The sequence below is a fragment of the Aulonocara sp. 'chitande type north' Nkhata Bay genome, linkage group LG22, assembly GCF_057382095.1.
Source record: "Aulonocara sp. 'chitande type north' Nkhata Bay isolate Kocher_YH1m ecotype deep benthic linkage group LG22, A_spYH_male_GT1.1, whole genome shotgun sequence".
Lineage (NCBI taxonomy): Eukaryota > Metazoa > Chordata > Actinopteri > Cichliformes > Cichlidae > Aulonocara > Aulonocara sp. 'chitande type north' Nkhata Bay.
The window spans coordinates 15660113-15683999 of NC_141364.1; the positions used below are offsets into that span (position 1 = coordinate 15660113).

At 39.5% G+C, this 23887-nt stretch overlaps 1 protein-coding gene across 1 annotated transcript; it reads left to right on the top strand.

The window, feature by feature from the left end:
- The first annotated feature begins 3029 nt into the window (after window positions 1-3029).
- On the top strand, window positions 3030-14296 carry LOC147303880 (transcriptional repressor scratch 1-like). The gene is made up of 2 exons (XM_086280555.1): window positions 3030-4293; window positions 10417-14296. The coding sequence occupies exons 1-2, from the start codon at window positions 4170-4172 to the stop codon at window positions 11190-11192; spliced, it is 900 nt and encodes a 299-aa protein (XP_086136681.1). The 5' UTR covers window positions 3030-4169; the 3' UTR covers window positions 11193-14296.
- Window positions 14297-23887: the final 9591 nt, after the last annotated feature.

Genomic DNA, 23887 nt, shown 5'->3' on the forward strand with positions numbered 1-23887 from the left:
CGAGTCCAGAAATGCTGGGACGCTGTAGATAAAGTGGGAATAAAAACAGCGTGCAACAGTTTGCAAATATCTAAAACCAATATTTTATTCACCATAGAACTTTGAAAACTTACTGATCAATTTTGAATTTGAAAGTAGAATAAAGAAGAAGGGCCCTTTATTGTCATTGCACATGTACAAGAAAAGTGTGGGTGCTCCACACCAACTGTGCAGGAATAAAATATAGATAGTAAGACATGCATCTCAAAAAAAGTTTGGACAGGGCCATGTTTAGCACAGCAATTTCTCCAGATGCTCATAATCTTTTGACGACATTATGTACTGTAGATCAGCGGTCCCCAACCTTTTTTGTGCCACGGACCGGTTTATGACCGACAATATATTCACTGACCGGCCTTTAAGGTGTCGCGGATAAATACAACAAAATAAAACTAGTACCGGTACCGAAAAAAGAAGATTTATTCATAACACACGTGAAAAGACCCAACGATAAAAACGATAACAAAATAACGCTCAAAAACGAAAATACCCCTGAAAACCATACATTTCACACCTGAGCCTCAACTCTCGCGGCCCGGTACCAAACGACTCACGGACCGGTACCGGTCCGAGGCCCGGGGGTTGCGGACCGCTGCTGTAGATGACATTCTACAGTACATAATAAGATATTCAAGGTATTTGCAAGTTTTCATTGAAAAACCTTATTCTGAAATTGTAGTTGCAGTTTTATTTTCCAGTTGTTTAACCCCTCTCCATCTTTACTTCTGAGAAACTCCCAGTCATCTTTAATACCCAGTCATGTTATTCACCTGCTGCCAGTTAACCTAATGCACCAAATGTTCACCCATTTGTTTATTTTTAGCACCACTTATTTTTCTAGCATTTTCTTGTCCCTGTCCCCAAAAATTAAAACTAAAACTTAAAATTAAATGTTAGATGTTCTCAGTTTAAACATTTACTATGTTTTCTATGTTTGATTATGAACAAAATATGAATTTATTATAATTGCAAATGTTTGCATTTTGCCCTTATATTTTACCCAGTATTCCAAAACAAATATAATATTGAAGAAGTTTAAAATTATACTGGTGAGTAGTACAGCCCACCCAATTTGTTTAAACGGATTCTGAAGAATATAACTTTACTCACTTGCTCCTGCTGATAAATTAAGGAAGCTACTGCTATACTTCAGACTTGCCAGGCGTATCGTTGGAGTCATGAGAAAGTGCTCTGGCAAGTTCTGAGGTTTTCTCATCAATGTACTGAGAAGAGATTGATGAGAAAATGTCATATTATAAAATGTTTTCTCAATCTTCAGTTTTGAGGTCTGAGAAGTTGTTTGCTTAAACTGAAAGTGAGCAGCAGCAGTCTCTCGTGTTTTATTAACCCATCCATCCACCCAACCTCCTCTCTGTGCAGGCTCTATACTGCTGTATTACATTGTTAGCTGATTTACACATTTTCGCACAAATGACAGGTCATCATTTCTATGGCTGCTAGAGGGCTTTGTCACTTGAGGATAAATATGCATCATTTTAGGAGCATTTGCTGAAACAAACAAAGGGCTTGTCACAGAGTGACTGCTGGAAATGCTTCATGTAAGACAGTTTGTACATACAGTGTGTGTGTGTGTGTGGGGGGGGGCAGAATACAATAAAACAATGAGATGGAAACTAAAAGAGGCTGAGGGCTGCACAAGAAGATGGGTGATGAGTCTCATTTGATTCAGTGCAACATCCATAGGTTAGTTTTTTACTAAAAATGTGATTTATTTAAGAAATTCTTCATACTTTCAGAGCCTCAGATTACATAGTCAGACACATGCTATTACTCTTTGTATTTAATGTTGTAAAAGCTTACATATGAACAAGAAACCTCTTTTATGCAACGCATAGATCCTGAGGCCACTGATGAATATGCTGCTGCACTTTGATCCACACATATTTACACATACTGTACTGTGTTTTAAAATAGACACGCTCTTTCACACCCACAGGACATTCCCTCTCTGTCTCCTTTAAACATTTATCAATGAACTTTAAAAATAGGTTAACTCCAAGGACCTCACCAAAGAGAACTTACATAAATGCACACGTCACTGAATTACATCATACACCATCATCTCTCCTGCCAGGCTGCCTGCGTGTGTATGAATGGGGAAGGGCTTTGCATGACAATGTGTATATATGCAAGTCTGTTGCTGCCTGGTAGCTGGAGGGAAAAGTCTGTTTACATGATATTTAAAAAAAGGTGGTCTCCGTCTATTTCTCTGTCTCTCTGAAAGACCATTCAGTAAAAACACCTTCACCTCAGCTGCATTAAACAAACTCATTGGCTGATGCTGACTATGGATTTATGCGCCTAGGATCTGATTGGTCAAGAGAAGCGCTGATTTGCATAAGAGGAGCTTGATTGGTTGATCGCAGCGTAAAAGCTTTGACCTGTGTGCGGGGCTACATTAGAAGTTGGCGTTGAGCGGTTGGTTTGATGGTTTTCGGTCCCTAGGAAGGACTACAAATCAGGCGGGCACACAAACGTTTCCCCTTAAAGCAACAGTTACTGAACTTTTTATAACATAACATTTTTATACGTCATGAGCTTAACATGCAAAAGCAAAAGATTATCTATAGAAACAACACAGTGTAACAGATTAAAAAGAAAACTTTCCTGTCTACATAGACGCAATCTTTGCTTTCCAGTTTATGGACTAATCCACCCATCCTTGCATCCATCCAAACATCTTTCACTGTCATAATCAAAGTGTGAGAGCGGGCAAGCACAAGAAACTATCGAAATAAAACCCTCCCCGGCTATCACAGAGCACCGCTGCTGTTGGTCCAACAAGACAAGATGCTCTTTTTTTTTCTTTTTTCTTTTTCTTCTCCTGATGAATAAAATTTAGCTCCAGCACACCCCCCAACCGCCCCCCCCCCCCCCCCCCAACCGCCCCTGGCCCCTCCTTCTCGCGCCCTATAAAGCCGCAACAGCTGATCCCGTGCACTACAGAGAGCCGCAGCTCCGCACGCGCGAGGAGTGGGGAGAGAGAGAGAGAGAGAGAGAGAGAGAGAGAGGAGGAAAGAGAGAGGGGAGAGAGTGAAACGAAGAGTTAGCGACCGGAGAAGAGCTGTTCTGGTCTTCCAGCCGCAGTTTTTAAAAACAAATCTGAGCAATATTTTATTTATTTTAAATGAACTGTGATGACGTTTTCGCTGAGTTTGTGATATTCGAGCTGGGGGTTGAAGTCCTGCGAAGGTCTCGAGAGGTTTCTTGGACTAAACTGTCCCGACCTTTAACCAAGCGCTGCAACTCTGCTGCCATACTCCTTCCCGCTTCTTTGAGCGGCACCCAAATGTTTGTTTATTTGTTTGGGGTGGTTTTTTGGTCAAAAATCGTCAAGTCGTTGACTCACCTGTGTTTGGATTGCTACTTTTGAGCCGAAAGACCCCTTAAAACTGCTCGTTTCGCCTTTCTGTTCCTCTCCTTTCCCTCTGGAGCTGAAGGGGCAACAGCGGTTTGGCTGTGGCACGCGGTGTAAAACAAAAAAAAACAAAAAAAAGAGGGGGGGGGGAAGAGTCTCGCGACGGGAGGAGCTGTCCGGTGCTGAAAGCACGAGCCTGGACGTTAGGAAGTGTTTGTTGGGAGCTGTCCGCTTGCTGAAGACCAGCGGTTTGTTAGAACGAGACCATAATCTTTCTTTTAGAAGCAACGGATTTAAGCACGGCACGAGGGACGTTTTTAACGGAGCAGCCATACAGAAACTGACTTATATTCTTTTATTTTCCAGCCTTTAGGACTCCACAGGTCTTCCAGTGGCAAGTTAATGGGATGAAAACAGATCGCTTTCTCCACGAGATCCGGCTATTACTTGCAGACATAGCCTATATTTGACAAACCACCGCAAAAAAAAAAATATAAAAAAAAAATATTAATATTATGTGTGGTAAACATGCAGAAGCACACGAGGAGAGCTCGGTTTCTTTGATCTTTAAAAGCCATGTCTCCACTTTTCCAAGGTGTTTGACGGAAGGGAGCAAGCGTAGCTTTAGTGGCTGAATTAAAGTAAATAAATAAAATTACACGGTTAAAATAAAAATCAGCTGATAGGTTGTGAGTTTAGACTGAAGTTGGATAGAAAAGCGTGTGTTTGTCGTGCAAGTGTAGGAGCCATCATGCCTCGGTCTTTCTTAGTGAAGAAAGTCAAGCTGGACGACTATTCGGCTGCCGATCTGGAGAGCTCGTATGGTCACAGCCGAAGAGAAGAGCTCAGTCTGCGATTCCATCATCATGACAAAGGTTAGTCACACACCTACACACACAAACACACCCGAGCACACACACACGCGCGCGGAGACAGGCGCCCATTTAAAGCCTGCCATGCATCCCTCTGAGAATGTTTTCACCCTCAGATTTAAAGCATTAGTCATGACTGTTTCAGAAGGAAGAGGAGAAGGGAATTACAGGGTCAAACTTCGGTCATAGCCCCCCCAAAAATATACCATTTCCAACACTGTAATTATACTCGGTGAAATGCTCTGGTTCCATGAAATAGTCTTATGTAGAGAAACAAATGAGAGGAAACCTACACTCTCAGTCTGATAAGAACCTCTTGAGACTTGGGGCAATAAAAGAGACGGTTTAATAATAATACAAAATAGGTCATATAAGGTAATATATGTGCGATGCACATTGGATCTGACTGCAGTCAGGTCGGAGGTTAAGAGCTTTCTATATAGGCACTTCATGAGGCTGAATTGCTCTGTATTATTTATGGTTTTTAATGCTCAAGGAAAGGAAGTCACATCTGGAATAAAAGATAATTTAAAGAAAACAGGAGAGAATGCTTAATGGAATTTGAGGTTTGCTTTGCACTCCCTCTACAACCTGTTATAGTTTTTAAATGTACCTGTAGGATTTCGCATCTCCCCCTGCCTTTACTCTTACACAAAGCATTAAAACACACACATCCAGCTCTGAACAGTTGCTGACATTAACAAGTTAGTGCAGAAAAATATATTTTTCCCGAAGGAGCATACAAAGACTGTGGCGGAAGCAACAGGGAGCCAGTGAGCGCAGGATCATTGCAGAAAACCATGCTAAATGATTATGTTAATGCATTATGTCAGCAGCACACATACATTGGGATACACCGTTGTTCTGTTGCCAATTATATTATTCAAATCAGCCTTCTCTCCAGCACCTGTGAGTCACCTTCAAAGATTTCTGCAATCATGCCCAGCTACACTGGCTGCCAATGGTTCCCACGCACTGTATAATCTGGGGTACACGGGGAAAATACGATACAAAGTCAATGAAAAGAGCAGTATTTGGGTCAAATATTCAGTGGAAAAGTGTGGAAATCTTTTACAAAAGGAATACTTACCTAGCATTTCTACTCAGAAGTCATGCATTTGCTTTGGTCTGATAATCTCGGAAGCAAAACCACAGAAAACATGCCATATGCACTTTAACAGAGATGGGAGCTTTTATCTATGTCAATATGCCCTTGACATTAAAGATACGACACTGGATAAAATTACTATATGCTATGTAAATGGGTCACAAATCCCCAGAGTAAAATTGCTATGTGTTTTTTTGCTTCATTTATCCCCCTTTGGCCCCCTTTAGCTTATTGTTTTGATTTATGTTTTGAGAGTCATTGTTCAGCATCCAGTAATGTAAAGCAAATAAAGTGGCAGATTTTGCTAGAAAAACACATAACACCCTTATAGGTCAATAATTTGCCTGGGTTGTGTGTCTGCTTTATTCTGCCCTCTAGTGGCCAAAAAAGAATGACTGCAGCTTTAAAGAGCTAAAAAAAATAAATCACCGTCACTGCACGGGGACAAGCGTGTAATGGAGTTAGTGCAGCCTGCTGGTTTTCGCATTGTGCCAAGGTCAAATGTAAGATGAAGAGATCCCAAGCGTTCTGATGATCTGAAACCAGAAACATGCAGCAGAGGCAGCAGCAGTAGCATTGTGGCAAGCATGTACAGACTAGGGAAGCTATCCCTTGTTATAAATATAACAACAGTTTGACTGAAGCAAATACAGCTTGTTGCACACACACACACACACACACACACACACACACACACACACACACACACACACACACACACACACACACACACACGCACGCACTCTACTGTTTCTGTCAACTCGGCACATTTCCCAGGCAGCTTGCACAGCTGAGTGCACAGCATTACCCACACACATACACACAGACAGGAAGCAGTCAGTGACCTACAAGTGTCCAAAGCACACAAGTGTGCGTCAGTTACTGCTGGTTTGGATCAAAAATTAAATTGTAGCTTGCAGCCTTTCTCCCTCTCCATTTCTTTTTCTTTCCATTCCTAATTCTCGGTATTTCAAAGACACATGAAAGTGGGATGGCTCTAGTTTGGCAGAGTATTTAATCTTTAATAAGCATTTAGAACAGCTATCAGCTCTAATGCTGCTAAAGTACTTTGAAATGAATACGGAGTTGACACAGCGAGACAGATACTCAGACAGAGAGAGACAAAAAAACAAATAGAGACAGTACACTGATGCCGAGATGCGCAGCAACAGCAACAGTCACAGTCAGAGCGCTTTAAATGAAAAGGGATGAAAGGGAATGGTCATGTTTAATTGGCAGGGATCGTGCAAAAAGGTTCTGTGTGAGAAAAAAGTATCCTAGAACCAGACAGCGAGCTTTGTTTTTGTTTCTGCCTGTCAGTCACATATGCATGGCTCAGTCTGGCTGTTAGTACAGGTGAAGGAGAGGTGATATGGTACTCACAGAATAGTCAAAGATAATGTAGATAATGGATAGGGTTATTTTGCTCACTTGAAAAGACTTCTTTTTCAGTCTGTCTCCCTCCCAAACTTTCTTTCCTTGGACGCAGGACCAAAGATTTCTGCTAATTAGTCATAGATCATATAGTTCCCTACATCACCAGCAGGACAATTTACCCTCTGTGGTGGCCAAGAAATAATTAGTTATACGATGCATTGAGATAACAGTCACTGAACACCATCTTTTTGTCCCCAGAAAGATGAACCCTTTTCATCATAGACTCTAAATTGGCTTTCCATGTCTTGCTTATCCAGCAGGTCACGACCATGGATTAGTATGCTGTTTCAGAAAATCTGACGGTATCATCATTTTTCGCTAAATCCTAGACAGCATTTTGTGCAGTAAGAGTTTGGAATTTGGTGCCATCTTTGCTAACGCAATGTTGATCAGAGCAGCGGTTCTCAAACTTCTTCTGCCACTGCCCCTATCAGAAGAAGACGTCTGTGTATAAACCCCACAAACCGTTCTCAAAGCAATCATTAACCACTGAAAGTGTAAATAGTAATTAGTGGAATAAAGGTCAGCAGGATAGCATCAACAAAACTTAGCAGGCAGTCCCGGCAGATCAGGTGATCTCAGTGCCAGCACACATTAACTGATGACGAAACTCTGCTCTACTACACATCCAGCTGGTTATCCCACATAGGTTGTTATTTAACCCTCTGAGGTCTAAGGCAAAACTGACCTTCTGGAAAAATATCTAAAGTGTTTCTGATGCGCATCAGATTATTTACTTTGTTCCCTGATTGCCAACACTTGGGAGAACGTCTTCTTCAAGGCCCTTTGCCGATGATACTTTAGACCTCAGTTGTGGCACATCTGCAAGCCACTTTGAAACCCACCGTCTAATTTAATTCTTATCACATCTGTTGTCACTGACACTTGCTCTGTTCTGTATGCTGCTGTCTTGCTGCTGCTCTCCCCACCTCCATCTTTCCATATTTGCACATGGAAGTGCGGTGAGGTCCCAGAACAGAGCTGTGCTGCCAAATATAAATTACTACAGATGGAGAAATCAATCTTCTTTTGACTATAGTGGACCTTAATTTACTTTAGTTTCACATATTGCACTTTTCCCCACCTGCAGTGGCTCCATGCCCACCGGTGTGGCATGTGCCACTGGTGAGTCAGGGCAAGGTTAGAGAAGGGAGGGAAGCAGATGTAGGTGGTTTATCTGCAGCAGCTTGCAAGGCTATACCACCTCCAGTGCAGCTGCTGAGTATCCACTATGGTCCAGGACTGTAGCAGGACTGGAAACTGTCAGTTTGAGTGATTACGACTCTCTACAACATCTCCAAGACTCCAGCTGCTCTTAGTCAACATACCTGGTTATAAGGGTCCAAACTGAGCACTTGGTCATGTTTCAAAACTTTACTCATGCTCTATAAAACAAGACACACACACACACACACACATGGGCACACACACAAACACAGTACTTCCTTCCAGAGTGCAATGATTGAATATTTATGATTCATGATTTTCTCTCTCCACTCCACACCTCTTCTCCCCCCCTCTCGCTTTCCCTCTATTTTCTCTCTCTATTACTTGGTCTTAATTAAATTCGAAAATGTTAAATTAGCATGAGCGCTGTGTACAGGACTGCCAAACCACCCAACCACCATCACCACATTTAACGTAGCATTACTTTCTCCCCGCTAGGTTTTTCTTTCTTCCTCCCTCCCTCTCTTCCTCACCTTAATATGACTCCCCTTTCTCTACCCTTCTACCCTCTGTCTGTTGTTCTCATCACATTATCGACCAACATCTGAGCCTTTCTCAGAACTGCATCATGAAATTATATTACCAGCAATAGTATCTCCTCTGCTGTCTGTGTCTTAATGCTCACAGAGTGCTAATTGAAATGGAGAGCTATTGATCGGCATAAATCCACAGGAGTTGCGGCCATGGGTTATTAGCTACCAGTCTCTCCTTGTGTCTGTTACAGTTTAGCCTGTTGAGTGCCAATAATAGAAATAATGAAGCAGCTGGCATCATAACGCGGCATCAAATAATTCACCAGATTTGTCAGGGGTTGTGCACAAATATGCAGGTTGCTTTGGAATTTGTGAGTCTCGGTGAAGTGTACTTCCCGATTTCCCTCAAGACGGAGACTGTCAGTGTCACTGCGCCCACTGAGTAATGCACTGGACGCCCCCCCCCCCCCCCCCCCCACACACACACACACACACCCAGCTGCTGTAATAGAGATGCTCTTTGTACAGCAGTTGAGGTTTTGACAGCCCTGAGGTGTGACTGTGTGCAGCTTCAGACCTGTCAGAAAAGGTGCAGCTGATGAGGAGCAAGTGTGCTCACTGAGCCCTCCAATGAAAAATAAAGATTTCCCACTGAGGGGAAAGTGTCTCCTCCTTGCTTGTAAGGACTGAGAAGCATTTTACTGCCACTATGAATACCACAACTGTCTCCTTCTCTTTTCCTTCATTTGCTTTGCATCACCTCCAAAAACCGATGTGAAGGTATTTCTTTCGAATCGACTCGGAAACCTTTTGGTCTTTTATGGATACTGGGCATAATGGGAGTGCAGAACACATGGTGAATGTGGTTCATGTGATCCTTATTGTGGTATGATTGATATTTAGAAACTAGAGATGCCAGGGTGTGATCAGTAATGTAATGTAGTCTGGAGACAAAATGTTAATAATGAATGAACTTTGATGAACGAGTGTGATTGAGGCCTGCTGTTATACAATACAAGTTAAAAAAACAAACAATTTTCTTAGTAGTGATAGGTTCTACAGAGCCCTCAGGGTCTTGAGTAGTATCGTAACGAGTGCTATAATAGATACTCGAACCATATCTTGTATTTCTACCACTCAGGTGCTTTCTTTTTATAACTAATTGCAACAACATGGTGGATAGTTGGACGAACTTGGCACTTAATATTAATCTCTTCCATTTTTGTGCTCTGCACTTTTGACCTAAAAGGTGCAAAATGATTAACATTTGAAGCAACATAATACGCAGTCATACATTTGGGAAAAAGTTTTGTATGAGAAAATATTTTCTAGTAACTCAAAAAAGAGAACTATTTTCCTTTTACCAATCTCAGATGTGTCATTCTAGAATAAAAGAAGAAATGTTAGCTGGCTGCCTCTTTTGGTTCATGGATTAAAACAGTAGAAGGAGAAAAACAGTTCCTATGTAATGCAATGTTTGTTAGTGTTTTGACGAGTCAGGTTCTGGAAAGAATCATTAATCATCATCAGAATCAGAATACTTTATTAATCCCAAAGGAAATTATGTGGTCAAAGTTGCTCCAAGACAACGAGAACAGTATGATGTTGTCCAAGAGGAAGCAGACGGTTTTACAGTCAGTGTCTCAAACTGGAAAACTCACACTCAAGCCATTTGTGTGGATAAGCAACACTAAAGTGTAGAAAAAGCTTAATTTAAATTTTGTGGTGAACTGCCCCTTTAGGTTTTTGTTAGAGACAGGTTTGCCAGCACTCAAATATCCCTTTTGACTCTGTTTAAGCTTTGTAGCAGTCACTCGTGTAGATTTCCAAGCCAATCAATCCTCCTGCCACGATGACTTACCTCTTTCTTTGTCTCTTCAGGCTACGTCAGTGATTATCTGAGTCCTAATCCTTACGACGATGTGGTTGGAAGCGATTCATCAGTCATCTCTAAAGTACCCTCCCCGAGCCACTCATCGGTCATCTATGGCCGCATCAACAACACATATTCTGGCATCCATGGTGATATCCATGGCGATTCGGACCAGCCAGACAGTCCCCGGTCCGAAGTTTCGTCATCAGCCGGGGGATACATCAACGGCGACACAGCTGTGAGTGAAGGATACAGCGTGGATGCGTTTTTCATCATGGACGGACGATCACGAAGGAAAACCACGGGAACCCTGAGGGGAACTGCCCAGAGGCACACCTGCAGTGAGTGTGGTAAAACCTACGCCACATCCTCCAACCTGAGCCGGCACAAGCAGACGCACAGGAGCATAGACAGCAAGATGGCTAAGAAGTGCCCCACATGTGGGAAAGTGTACGTCTCCATGCCAGCGATGGCCATGCACCTCCTGACCCACGACCTCAAGCACAAGTGCGACGTGTGCGGCAAAGCGTTCAGCCGGCCGTGGCTGCTGCAGGGCCACATGCGCTCGCACACGGGGGAGAAGCCGTTTGGGTGTGCGCACTGTGGCAAAGCGTTTGCTGACCGGTCTAACCTGCGTGCTCACATGCAGACACACTCAGCCTTCAAGCACTATAAGTGCAAACGATGCAACAAGACGTTTGCACTCAAGAGTTACCTGAACAAGCACTATGAGTCGGCGTGTTTCAAGGGGGCGTTCTCCCCTCTGAGCTCCCTGGGAGAATGACTGGGGTGGTTTTAATTTGTTTACATGCAATTTTCCTGGCCTCATTCCCTACTTTTATTTCTTTCCCCCAAAAAGCAGAATCTGAGTGTAACAAGGTAGGAGTGTTTTCTCTGCAAGAATCACGAGGTATATGACAAAAATAGATTGAAGGCATCCGTTCCTATCAAGAACCCTCCAATCTCTCCTTTGTTTTATCTTCCCTCATCTGAGAGTGGAGTGAAAAGTTTTCAATGCCTAATTTAGACTGTCACCTGCGTCGATAAGTTACTTCCCGTTGAGGCTTTTTGAAATATCTGTGAAGATAAATAAAGCACAGCACATCTAGCTCATCATTTTTGAAGATACCTAGATCTATTTATGTCCATATCTACCCTCAGCATTGTGTTATTTTTTTTGTTTTCCCAATCCACCAGGAAATGACACTAAAGCACAACTCATCTCCAATCTCCAAGCATGAATCACATCATCGGTTTTCTTCCAGTGAGATTCAATGAGCTTTCAAGTTTTATGCGTTTCTAAAAACAGACCTTCATAATCTAAGGATACATGTGGTGTCCTGCTTTTACTGAGACCGACCTTGGACTGAGCTTACAAAGATAAAGCATCAAAACAAGGAAAGCACACAGCGTTTCTCCTGTGCAAGTAAACAAGATACTTGTAATGATATTTATTTATACAACCGGACACCCGCAGTATACAGTGTCTGTATACGTGGCTTCTGACATTACCACAATGAACTGTGAAGAAAAGACACACCTGTCACAATGTGGTAGTACAGGCAGTACACCTGTGTGGTGAGAAATGACGTATTTTTAAAACCGTGGACAAAAGAGCTCTTTTCTTTACTTCTAAGTAATGTTGGGATATGCGCTTACTTAACCGCAAACAGTGGACCGTTATGAGTTCCAGTTCAGGATCAGATGGCTAAAAACTCCCACTGAGCCACCAGGGTATTCCTTAACAGTTTTGCTATAACCTAAATCTGATGTTATTATTATTATTATTATTATTATTTTTTAATTTGTCAGTGTTGGATGGGGATGGAGACATTAAAAATGTCCTGGATTTCCTCAAAAAGGTCAAACCTTTTTCCAGTGTTGTATAATAGTTTAGTTGCATCAAGAAGCACAGCATTCATCTTTGAGGTTTTTATCTTTTTTTTAAAAAGATGTGTCTATTTATGATTTATGTATTTATGCATTTATTTACATATGCATTTACATTTGTATGGATTTGCACTTTACTTTGTTTTGTTTTTTTGTTACAAATATGCCAAAGCATTTGACACTTTCTAATTAATGAATATCTTTTTACTTTTGTCAGCCACTTTAATTATTTAAACTAATGCATGCAAAAAAAAAAGAGAGGAAAAAAATAATAGCCTAATAATGGAATCTATGCCAATTTTATGAATCTTTTTTGGATATTTTTCCAAACCTCTTAGATAACAGGCAAAACCGAACAAATTTCTGTCTTGGACAATATTTCGTTGATATCCGATAGAGCAATAATGCATGATATTTTTGAAGACACGTGAGTCATAACTGCTTGTAACATCTTGATTTTTTTTTTCTTCAAATGCCACTATTCTATGTAGTTACGAGAAATGACATTTCAGGGAGTTAGCGAACCAAGTTAGTGTTAAATAATGGCGGGTTGGGTTTGGAGCTCTAAATTTACAGGGACTGTGACGCCGCTGTGACAGCCGGTCAGAAAGACCAAATTGGAGTGAGCAGGGAGTCTGTTTTTCAAACTCAGCTGCTTTGGTACACAGTGTGGAAAACGTTGCCTCCTAGTTACAATTTTATATTGGTATCATTATAATCTTATAGACAGTTGTGTCTGTATGAGTATTAGCAGCTGCTGGGGCTTCCAGGGGTTCACACAGGTGGTTCTACTCCTTTAGACAGAGGGCTCTGGGTTGGGTCGGGATGGGTCTTTTTGTACATGGTTTATGCACTGCCTGCCTCGTATTATTATTCTAAAATATCGTAGAGAGTAGAAGGTACTGCTGTAGACCTCTGGTGCTGAAACATGGACGAAACGCAAACCCTGAACAGTTAAAACTGTGGCCACTCTTCTGCCTTGGTAGCATATTGGAATTGTTTAAGATGTGAAACAACAGCTGTGCTGCTGAACCGGCTTCTCTTTGATCCTCACTAGTCCTTGAACACAGCCAGAGTTTCTTCCTATAAGTTGGTCACAATTATTGTGCTCTCTTCTCAGTATTTTTTTTTAAATCCAATCAGAAGATCAGTTTTGCTCGAGGGCTTTACATGAAAACACCAAACTCCATTTGAAGACTCAAAGGCTCTTCCTGATTTCAGGTTGTTTTTCTTTTCATCATCTCTGGCTGTTGTGAATTTAATGTGGCAGTTCTCGATGTGATTCAGACTTTTGTTGAGAACGAAGAGGAGACATTTGGTCAATATTTCAGCACCAGAGTGCATCGCCGAACACTTAGATTCTACTATGAACTACTGTAGCCTACTATAGCCACAAGCTAGTTTACCTATTCTTATATAAAAGCACTTCCTCTTATGAATTATAACCTAAAACCTTTTCTTTCAAAGATAGTAGCACAATGAAAGAGTTTAGATTCAGGTAGACGATGCCTTGTATGTAGAAATAACCTCTTTCTCATTTTTCTACTACAATGATTCAAAGATAGAAACGGCAACAAATATGCCGATGTAACACAGGCTGTTGTCCTACACCACAAAATACTGTTAAAAATGACACTTTCAGTATGTGCTGTGTCATTTTTTTTAATATATTTGTGAACGCATCTACACCACACCTTTTTTAGAGTAAATAAAAACCTAACTATTTTGCAGCAAGAGGCCTTGTAAATAAGCACTGATGTGACTTTGGAGTCTGATTATTTCTACAGAACTGTAACGAGTGATGATGATGATGATGATGATGATGATGATGATGATGTTGGCAGTGATGATGATAATGATGAAGGGGAGAATGATGAATTCGTTTGGAGCTTCCTGCTTTGTTTTGAATTCTTCCTCTGAGGTTTTTTTTTTAGAGACCTCAAATGGCCGGTTTGAAACCATGTAAAGCACAAAGACAACACTGGGCATTTTGTTTCACTTCCTAAATAAAAAAATACTTTAAAAACAATTCTGTTTGTTTTCTCCTTCCCCCCCCCCCCCCCCCCCCCCCCCCTGATCATTATGATAGCCTTTAGTCATCATGCCATTAGGCTGAATCAGACATAAAAACACTGGAACTTCATTAGGTACACCTGCTGAACTATTTACAGTAACACAAATATCTAATCAGCCGATCACATGACAACAACTCAGTGCATTTAGGCATCTCAAGACAACGAATTGAAGTTCAAACTGGGATCCTAATGGGGAATAAATGTAATTTAAGTGACTTTGTTTTGGTATCAGATGACTATTTCGTAAACTTCTGATGTACTGGGACTTTCCCACACATCAGTTTACACAGAATAAGAGAAAAAGAAAAAACATCCAATGAGCAACAGTTCTGTTTACTGTTAAAAAAAAAGTTTTGATACAGATCATAAAAAATTCCCAAAAATTGGTTCTTAATCAACATGTCTAGTGTAAAATGCCCATAACTGTAAATAAACATGAAATTTATTTTAATTTACTTACTTTTTTGATTCATAAATTGTATTTTTCCTTATAAAAAGAATAAAATTGAATCAAATTTCACAAATATCCACTTTTTTATGCTGTACATACAAATATTTAAACATTTTAAATAGAGCAGACAAGTTTCAGTAATTTATATAGATTTGATTGTCCATTGTTATGTAATTATAGAAGTTTTTACTCCCCACAAAGTTTTAAAGATTTTATATATTTTTTTAATGAGTATATGTCATGTTGAAGTATTAGTAAACTGAAGTAATTATAATTAATTTCACCAATGGAAGATTTTTTATTAGTTGTATATTCCTTAATATTACTGATCAAATTGGTAAAATTACAGAAAAGAATAATAGAAGATAGAAATTTTATTTTATTTTAGTCTTCAGATATCTTAGTTTAAACAATATTTATTAAATACCTTTACAGTCCAGAGTCATTAAAAATACGATCAATAGAATTTCTATAATTTTTGAATCTTTTTTTTAGTTCTGTTTAATTCAGTTTTATTCATATAGCAGAGTCACCTCATTTTACAATATCAACAGCAGTTAACTTTTAAATCAATAAAGACACAGCAAGGAAACATAGCCAGCAGCAAGTTCAAAGAACCAGGTAAAGCATGACAAATGGACTTTGGATTTTGGTGTTTATTTTACAGGAATTTTCTGTTTTTAATCATAAAGAATTTCTATTCCCATATAGAATTTTTCCATAAATAATCTATTTTGTCTGGCACTACAGTATTTCCGACTACAGCAGCAGATTCCCCTTCTGTCAACTAAGAACAGCAAACTAAGGCTACAGTTCACACAGGCTCACCAAAACTAGAAGATTAGAAAAACGTTGCCTTTTGTAATGAGTCTTGATTCCTCTGTGAGAGTCACATGGCAGGGTCAGAATTTGGTGAAGACATGAGAGCATAGATCCATCCTGCTTAGTATAGTTAGTTCAATATGGTGGTGGTGTAATGGTGCGAAGAATAGTCTGTCGTAGGACCAACTGAGAATTGTTTAAACACCGCAGCCTCCCTGACTATTATTACAGAACATGTCGATCCCTTTATGACTACAGTGTACCCATCTTCTGATGGACAGGACAGTGCCTCACGCCACATAGCTCAAATGATCTCAAACTGGCTTCTTGAAGGTAACGATGAGTTCACTGTGCTCAAATGGCCAGCACAGTCACCAGATCTCAATCCAGAAGAGCACCTTTGGGAACAGCAAATTTACATTGTTGATTTTCATCAAACCTGCAGCAACTCTGTGATGCTATCATGTTCTTTCCAGCCACCTGTTGAATCTGTGTCATGAAGAATTAAAGCATTTCAGAAGGCAAAAGTGGTCCAACTTAGCAAGCTGTAACTTGCTCATAGTTTCTTTTTATACACTCCTCATAGGTAAGTCCCCATGCCCTTCAAAGACTATGACCTAAGTTTGTAACACTGATTTCAGTAGTCTCTGAGCCAGTGATAAGATGGAAGGATTTTAGCAAAGCTTATGTATCCTTAAGAGGGCTGAATACTGTGTCTCACAATGTCCACACTGAGCTTTATCTATAAATGAGTTGCAATGACCCTTTAAAGAGCACACTATAAAAAAAAACCTATTCCCCATCACGATTATCTTTAGAGTGATATGACATGGCGAGATTAGCCAATTGACAAATCATCAGTCATGTAAAGAAACAGCTTGAGCCCAGTGAGAACATGTTCGCTAAAAAAATATAGTAAAAGTTGAATAAATATTGTCTTTGGCCCCAGTGCATTCATTTCCAAGTAAACAGTTAATTAGTTTTTATAAAACATTAATCAATTTGATTTGCCTGCAGTTTTAAAAACTGCAGCTGATTATCGTCTACAAAGCCCTCTTGCTTTTTTTTTTTTTTTTTTTTACCCCATGGCGTCTCTGCAGAGGTCAAAATCTCAGCTCTGTTTGTGTATGTGTGTAATTTTTTTTACTGTTCAAACTGGATCTCACTCCCAATCACAGAAGCTGATGTCAGTGCAATGTCTTTAACCTTGACAACAAGGATGCAGAATTTGTGCATGTGTCCACAATGCTTGTGAATGTCTTTGCTCAAAAAACAAAAAAACAAACAAGCAAACAAAAAACAAAAGCAGAGGATTTGTAATTTGCCTCAAGGATTTTGGACATAAAAAACATTTTTAACCTTAGAAGGATTCTGACAGTAATAGGGTTTAACAGCATGTTGTATTATCGAAGTAACAAACACATACTGTAATGGATGCACTACTATTTGTTGCTCTGCTAGTTGTGTTGTCTGAAATAATTTAAATAACAACAGAAATGTTGGAAACTCATTATAAAATACTCTTTGTAAAAAATCATGATGCAATAACATTTCTTTTACCATAACCACAAGAACAGTGCTTGTGTTGTGTAGACTGTAAGCACTTAAAGTCAGAGTAAATGTACAGTGAATTGTAATGAGGTGCTGCCACCATGGACATAAATCGATTAAGAAGAACATTTGCCTGAGTTAAGCATGCATACACATAAACATGTGCGTACCTAAAAGACTGCAGTCATTCTGAGGCATATCCTCATATTCTGTAATTTTTACAGACTGATCAGGTTATTTCCCCCAAAAAGGACTACTGCTTGTGATAATATAGTAGTTAACTAAGAAATCTGTGAAAATCAAAAATTTGCTTCCATCTACATACACGGAAATTCAAATTTATCTAACCATCATAGAGTAGAAAGAAAATTTCAGAAATTCCTCAACAAATACTGACATATTTGTTGCTGCAGGATGGTCATTTGTCTGCAAAATGGCATGTAAGCTCTCAGCAACCTTGCTTTTATATAGAAATTTCACAGGCTGACAACCAATTGACAACCAGTCGGCAACTAGTTGTGCTAAGAGAGTGATTTTGACTTATTGTTACTTATTGTTACTGTTATTTATAAATGGCAGTTGTTTGCAAACATTTGCCTCAACACAGAGTTTGAGGGTGTTGCATGCTAAACCTCTCTGTGACTAGTTGTTTGCTGCAAGTACAGCAAAATAAATAAGCAAAAATTAAATTAAGCTTATGGCTCCTTTCCCGGTTTTTCGGCTGCAAGCCTGTTCTTTACATAAGTATTGCTTTGCCACTCAGACAATCTCAGTGCTGACATCATTTCTCTAGTCCAGTCATATTCTTGTCTGCCTTTTTGAGCCAGTCAGCGTCCACTTGGTGGTTTAAAATCTGTGCTCTCTGTCATTCTCCCTTTCAGACTCTTATTTGTGCAACCCACCTGGTTCCATCTCCACCTCACCTGAGTTACTCAGGGCTTCATCCACCCCTCAGTTTTCATCTTCACCACCACATCTAGAATCCTCGGGATCCAGTCCTAAATCCTATCATTGCTGGGATTTCATTCTGCTATGATGGGTCATCAGAGTCTAATTGCCAAATACATTAATTAATTTCTCTATCACAATAAATCATCTTCAATTCTTCCAAATGATCTCCCCTTATTGAAATGTAATCAGTGGGCAAACAACATTTTTTCCTAGTTGCAAAGAGTTAGTCATCCTATTTTTACTGTAATATGACTGAGCCATCAGGACTCTGATATGAACAACTATCCGAGCATGTTCACAGAGACACTTATATCATGCTGATATTTAACTGATATGCACCAGTGTCTTAAATCAGATGCTTATTTACTTGCACTCACTATTCACATTCAGAAGTGGTTGAAATTGAGAAGTGTGACTTTATGCAGTTCAATGTAGGTAGAAGGTTTACTCCCAATGGTCCAAAGGTTGTGTGTGCAATGCTGCACACTTTCCCTTAGTGGGCACCACTTTGGGTACATGGAAGTGAAGGTACTACCACACTATTTTCTGCAAATAAATTGTCACAGCTAACACAACAATTATGGTCAAACACTGAGATTTGTGACACCCAATACTACGCAGTGTACACAAGACATCACATGAGCATATGGCAAACACGAGTTTGCCATATGCTCATGAGTAGTTGTCCTAATTATGCAAACTGGCACATTAGTAATGTGTACTTTGTAGGTGTTATCAAGGTAACTTCTAATATGGTTTTAAATTCTATCTTCCTTTGCCAGATTTGCTGCTAAATCTAAAATCCATAATGCATCATTTACTAACTATAATCCACCCAAGCTCCAGCACCACATTATTTTTAGCTCTAGTCTAAATTTAGCATGACTAACTCTCAGATGCTTTTACTGGAATCCAATAAACTCCTTAACAGTGAAACTTAGACCATTATCTGCCATATGGAAGCTCCCATTGACTGCATCTGGCTACCATCTGCCGACAGTATTTTAACTGTGAAGACAAATGAGCTTTTATTAAAGGTGATTGATTTTCTCCTATTGCTACTAAAGGTATTGATTTTTGTTATATTAGCTTTGTTTCACTTATTGTACTAATTCTAAAATCCAGTGGACCTTAAAGAATGCTTCCTCGCTATAATAGCTACTGTCTATGTGTGTGTACTTCACATTTATGAAATCCATATGAGAACTGTTTTATTTGCACATTGCACAACCGTTTGAATTGCCAGAGATGGAGCATCACAGTGACAATAAATGGAGGCCAGTACTATAACATAGGCTATAGTGCATTAATATCTACAGTAAATCACAATAAGTAGGTGAATGAATACTTAAGTAATAAACTGCCTTGTCATAAAAATAATTGTATGAAACATTTTTTTTTAGAAAGAATACAGATGCGTTTATCATTTATGTCATGTTTCAAACAAATGAGTTGAAAAGGAGTGTATGATTTATGAATATGAGCACACAACAGCAATTACTTCTGGTCCATGTGTGCTCAAGGCTCAGCTTGACATAACAAATGTTAACACATGCTACAGTGCACTGGTGCTTTAAAAGAGCTATTTTTCCTTGCTTTTAGCCACACTAACAGCACCTTAACAGCATGCTTCTGGAAATGGATTTTGGTTTGTTGGTTGGTCAGTCAGTCTTTTCTTCCACTACTTTGGACTGAAACCCAGACTTAAGACACACAACTAGATACAAGAAAAGGGTAAACAAACAGAGATTTGACTGAGCCAGGGGAGAGGGACAGACGGACAGAGAGCAAGATAGAAGGACTAAGATTACAAGATGAGAACCAAGAACCATAAGAATACTCAAAAGCACAAAAGAATAATACCATAAGGTTCATATTTGTGAAATATTAGATATATCCATTATATTTGGTAGAAGATATTTCCAGCTGCACTTAATCTGTATTCATAAGCACTGAAAGAGACATAAAAATGAAGGAAAAACCACATAGAGAGAATATTTTATTTAATGCCCCAAAGTGTTTAAATATGTTAATTCCTGTTCCCTGTGGTGGCTGACCTCACAGCCTTCAGCAGGTGGTGGTTTAAATAGTTCATACCCTGACCCTGTGTACTTCTCATTTTTAATCATCCATAAATCAAAAATACAGTGAAACTCAGTGGACCCTATAAACAGGACTGTCTTATATTTCCAGCTTGTTAAGTTTTCAATATAAAAGTAGAGGACTTTTCTTCCCTTCACTTTATGAGCTCATATATTTTCCTAAAGCAGTCTTTGGTTTTAGTATCACAGGCTAAAATTTGCCTGCACACCTGTAACATCCCTTGTGGTTAACAGCTGAAAGCTCACCCCACAGTGAAGTGGGCTTCAGATGCTGCTGGGTGATTTGTCTCATATTTATTCATATCTAAGATGTAAAGGAATGGGAATAGGCCACATGCTACATGATCTGCCCAGTCATCCATGATGCAAGTGGAGGCATCGAGTACAATCCCAGAGTTTGCACCTTAGCTGCTGCATTTAACATACAGGCATCACTTTAATGCAATCCTAGTGACTTATGTCACTAGGATTGCATATATATACATTAGCTTCCTGTTGTTATGAAGTAGTGTGTGCTGCAAGGCTTATAGTCATCAACAGCATTGTTACCATATATATTGCCCTGCTCCACACTGCTCTGTAGGAGCCAAAGGGCTTGAGTCTAAAAAAAAATAAAAAATCTGGAAAAGCCTAAAGCATCCTATTAACTGCCATGAGTTTTAAAATCTTGCCTCCAGACACTTTGTGAGTGCAGCTGCAAGAAAAAGAGCAGCGCAGGTTGTTTTAGCACATGCCCCAAATGACAAATATTGATGCTTAAATAACAAAACTCTCTAATGGCAGTAAGAATTCCCACCAAGCGTGGGGGAGGAAGTCACAGTGTCATTATTATAGAGCCATAAATACCACAGAGGGAGCTTGACACTGGACGACCCTCTTTACATCTGGTTTCTTAGTGTACCAATAATCAGCATTAGTTGATTTTGTCTCACGGGTCATGACTTCTAATAGTTTAAAATGACACTAAAAAAGGTTTTATTATCCTAAAAGAAAAAGCTCTTTGGGTCAGCTCCAGTCAAACAGCCAAAAGCTGTGCAATATGGGAAAAAATTGGTTTGTTATATACTAATTTCTATTTCTGTAACTTTATCAATGTGAAATAGGGTGTGAAATTTTCCGATATATTTATAATTAATTTAAAAATTTTTTTGAAGGGAACCGTTTATGAAAATTTGGTGTATTTCTTTATTTTTATACACCAGTAAATGGTGAAGCGGGATTTATGCTCCAGCATGGGTGGTGCATTCGCTGCCTGGAGAGAGGCTTGTTGTTGGATGTAGGCAGTGTACAAATTATGTGGTACAACCAGTCCGTGGGTCACTCTTGCTTGTACCGTTGTTGGTCCATTAGCCAGCCCCGGAGAAGAGCAAAGTTATAACATACAAACAGCTCAAGTGAAACAGTGTGTTAAAAACAATGAAAACTCCCCCTGTGCTTTCCATACTATATTTTATGATTTTTGAAGTGTTTTTTCACGATTCTCCCATTCCTGGAGAACTCTGCTGTTGCTCTCTTCCAGCCCACTTGTCAAAGTGCAGAATGGGAAAAAATCCCTTGTTTGTCACACTTAAGTCTGGCAAAGAAGTAGAACCATCATTATTATCTTTTATTTACCTTTTTTCAACATGTGAAAAAGATTTAAACATGCGGCATTTAAAGCCTAGTATTAGAGGAAATGCTTAAGTGTAAAAATGTTATTTGGAGGGTATTTGCACCGATATATCAAATAAACTATTATATTACTATATATATTCAATGATAACAACCAAAACCTGTGTGAACTTTATCATCAGCACTAATTTTAAGTGATATACAAGTAAACGAGTGCTTTGCTTGTTGGCTGGACCGCGTAGTTTGTAATATGCAGGACTTGGATTTGTAAAACTCTAGGTTGGCTACAAAGCAGAGCCTCGTCTTGTGATTTTATAATAGAATCTGTGAGCTTAGCTTCCTACAGAGGGTGCCTACATGAAATAACAAAGAAATTTACATTACAAATTTAATATTTAAACTTCTTTAAACTACAAATTTAACATCTTAATTTTAAACCTCAAATAATTGCACAGTTTTAAACACAGTCAGCACTTTCTTTTAGCTGGGCCGTTAGCAATTTGTGCTGACACAAGTGCCATTTCTTCTCTAACATGTGGATATTTATGCCTGATGATATCAAAGTGTGGTTTTAATAGTGCTTTTGAGGGCAAGTTACGTTCACTGTGTGTGTTTATGTGTTTGTGTGTATAAAAGCTTACTGTGTAATCTCATGGTTCACCAGTCTGATAGGGAACATATAGTAGTCTTTTTATATGCACATATACATGCATGCACATCTATATGCAAACACCCGAAGCATAAAGGTTGTATGCATATATACACTCATAAACTTGCAAACACAAACATTTAATCAGTGCAGTCACCTTTACACGCAGCAGAAACACATTTATTTAGCGTTATCATCAAGCACAGCGAACACTTGAAGTACATGCTCCTAGACTGAATGTCATCCATCGCTGTTCTAGAAATTAGCCCAAAATATTTGCATTGAGAAGCTAAAAGACAGTCTGTATATAAAAGACAGATGAAGGCATACCAACAGGTTTTTGAAGTGCCGTCCTGAAGACTCAACCAGTACTTTGGCCATCTTTGTCTTTGTAGTCTGAAACAGGATATGATGAGCAAGGTGTGGATGTGGTGAAGAAAAAGGGGATCCTGCATGATATATGATAAGCACTGACATATCACTCACAAGCTAGGTCCGCCATAAATCATATCTTGTTCTATTGTCCTTTCTACTCCAACTGGAACCATAATTTACAAAATGAACATCACATTGTATTCAACATAAGAGATCATAAACTTATTTACAGAGAGGAGATGCCACACCCACCCTGGCCATTAGAAAACACTGCTTCTATGTTTCACGCCTGGAACCCACATCCATGCTTTATATACAGTCTGTGGTGAAAACCTAATACTGCATAATGAAAATCTGCACCGACTGCTGAAATTTCTGTTTTATTTAACATGCTCAGCCAGTATAATTTAGGTCAAATAGCAAACAGTACACATGTCAGGATTGCTCTCCAGCTGTAGGGAACGAATGGAGTCTAATAATTACCACTGGGATGACTTGCTGATTAACAGGTACAAGATTATGTGGTGCGCTAACCTTGCAGGATGAGACCGAAAGAACAGAGGAGAAAAGAAGACAGAGGAATAGACAGAGATAATGAGACAGAGATGGAGAAAAGATGGTGAAAGTCAGAGAGGCAGTGAGGGGGAAAGAAGTGTCAGGAAACGCTGAAGAAACTCAACCTGAGCTCTAAATGGCTCCTTAACAAGAGGCTGAGACAGCAAAATGAAATTATACCCACACATGCACACACAGAGGCACATTCAATCACACACACAGACATGCACTGGAAATATAAAGCTTCCCCACTTTATTGTTGTGTACATGTGGACAAACATGCAGACTCACTTGTTTATCCTGTGCAGTACACATGTGCTCATATTGCCATCGTGCATTCACATGCGTGTTTGCACGCAAACACACATCCTTATGTACATTTTTAGGATGTAAGGTGTATCCTGACTTTGGTATGCCATGCACACATTTGCATTAACACTCTCTTTA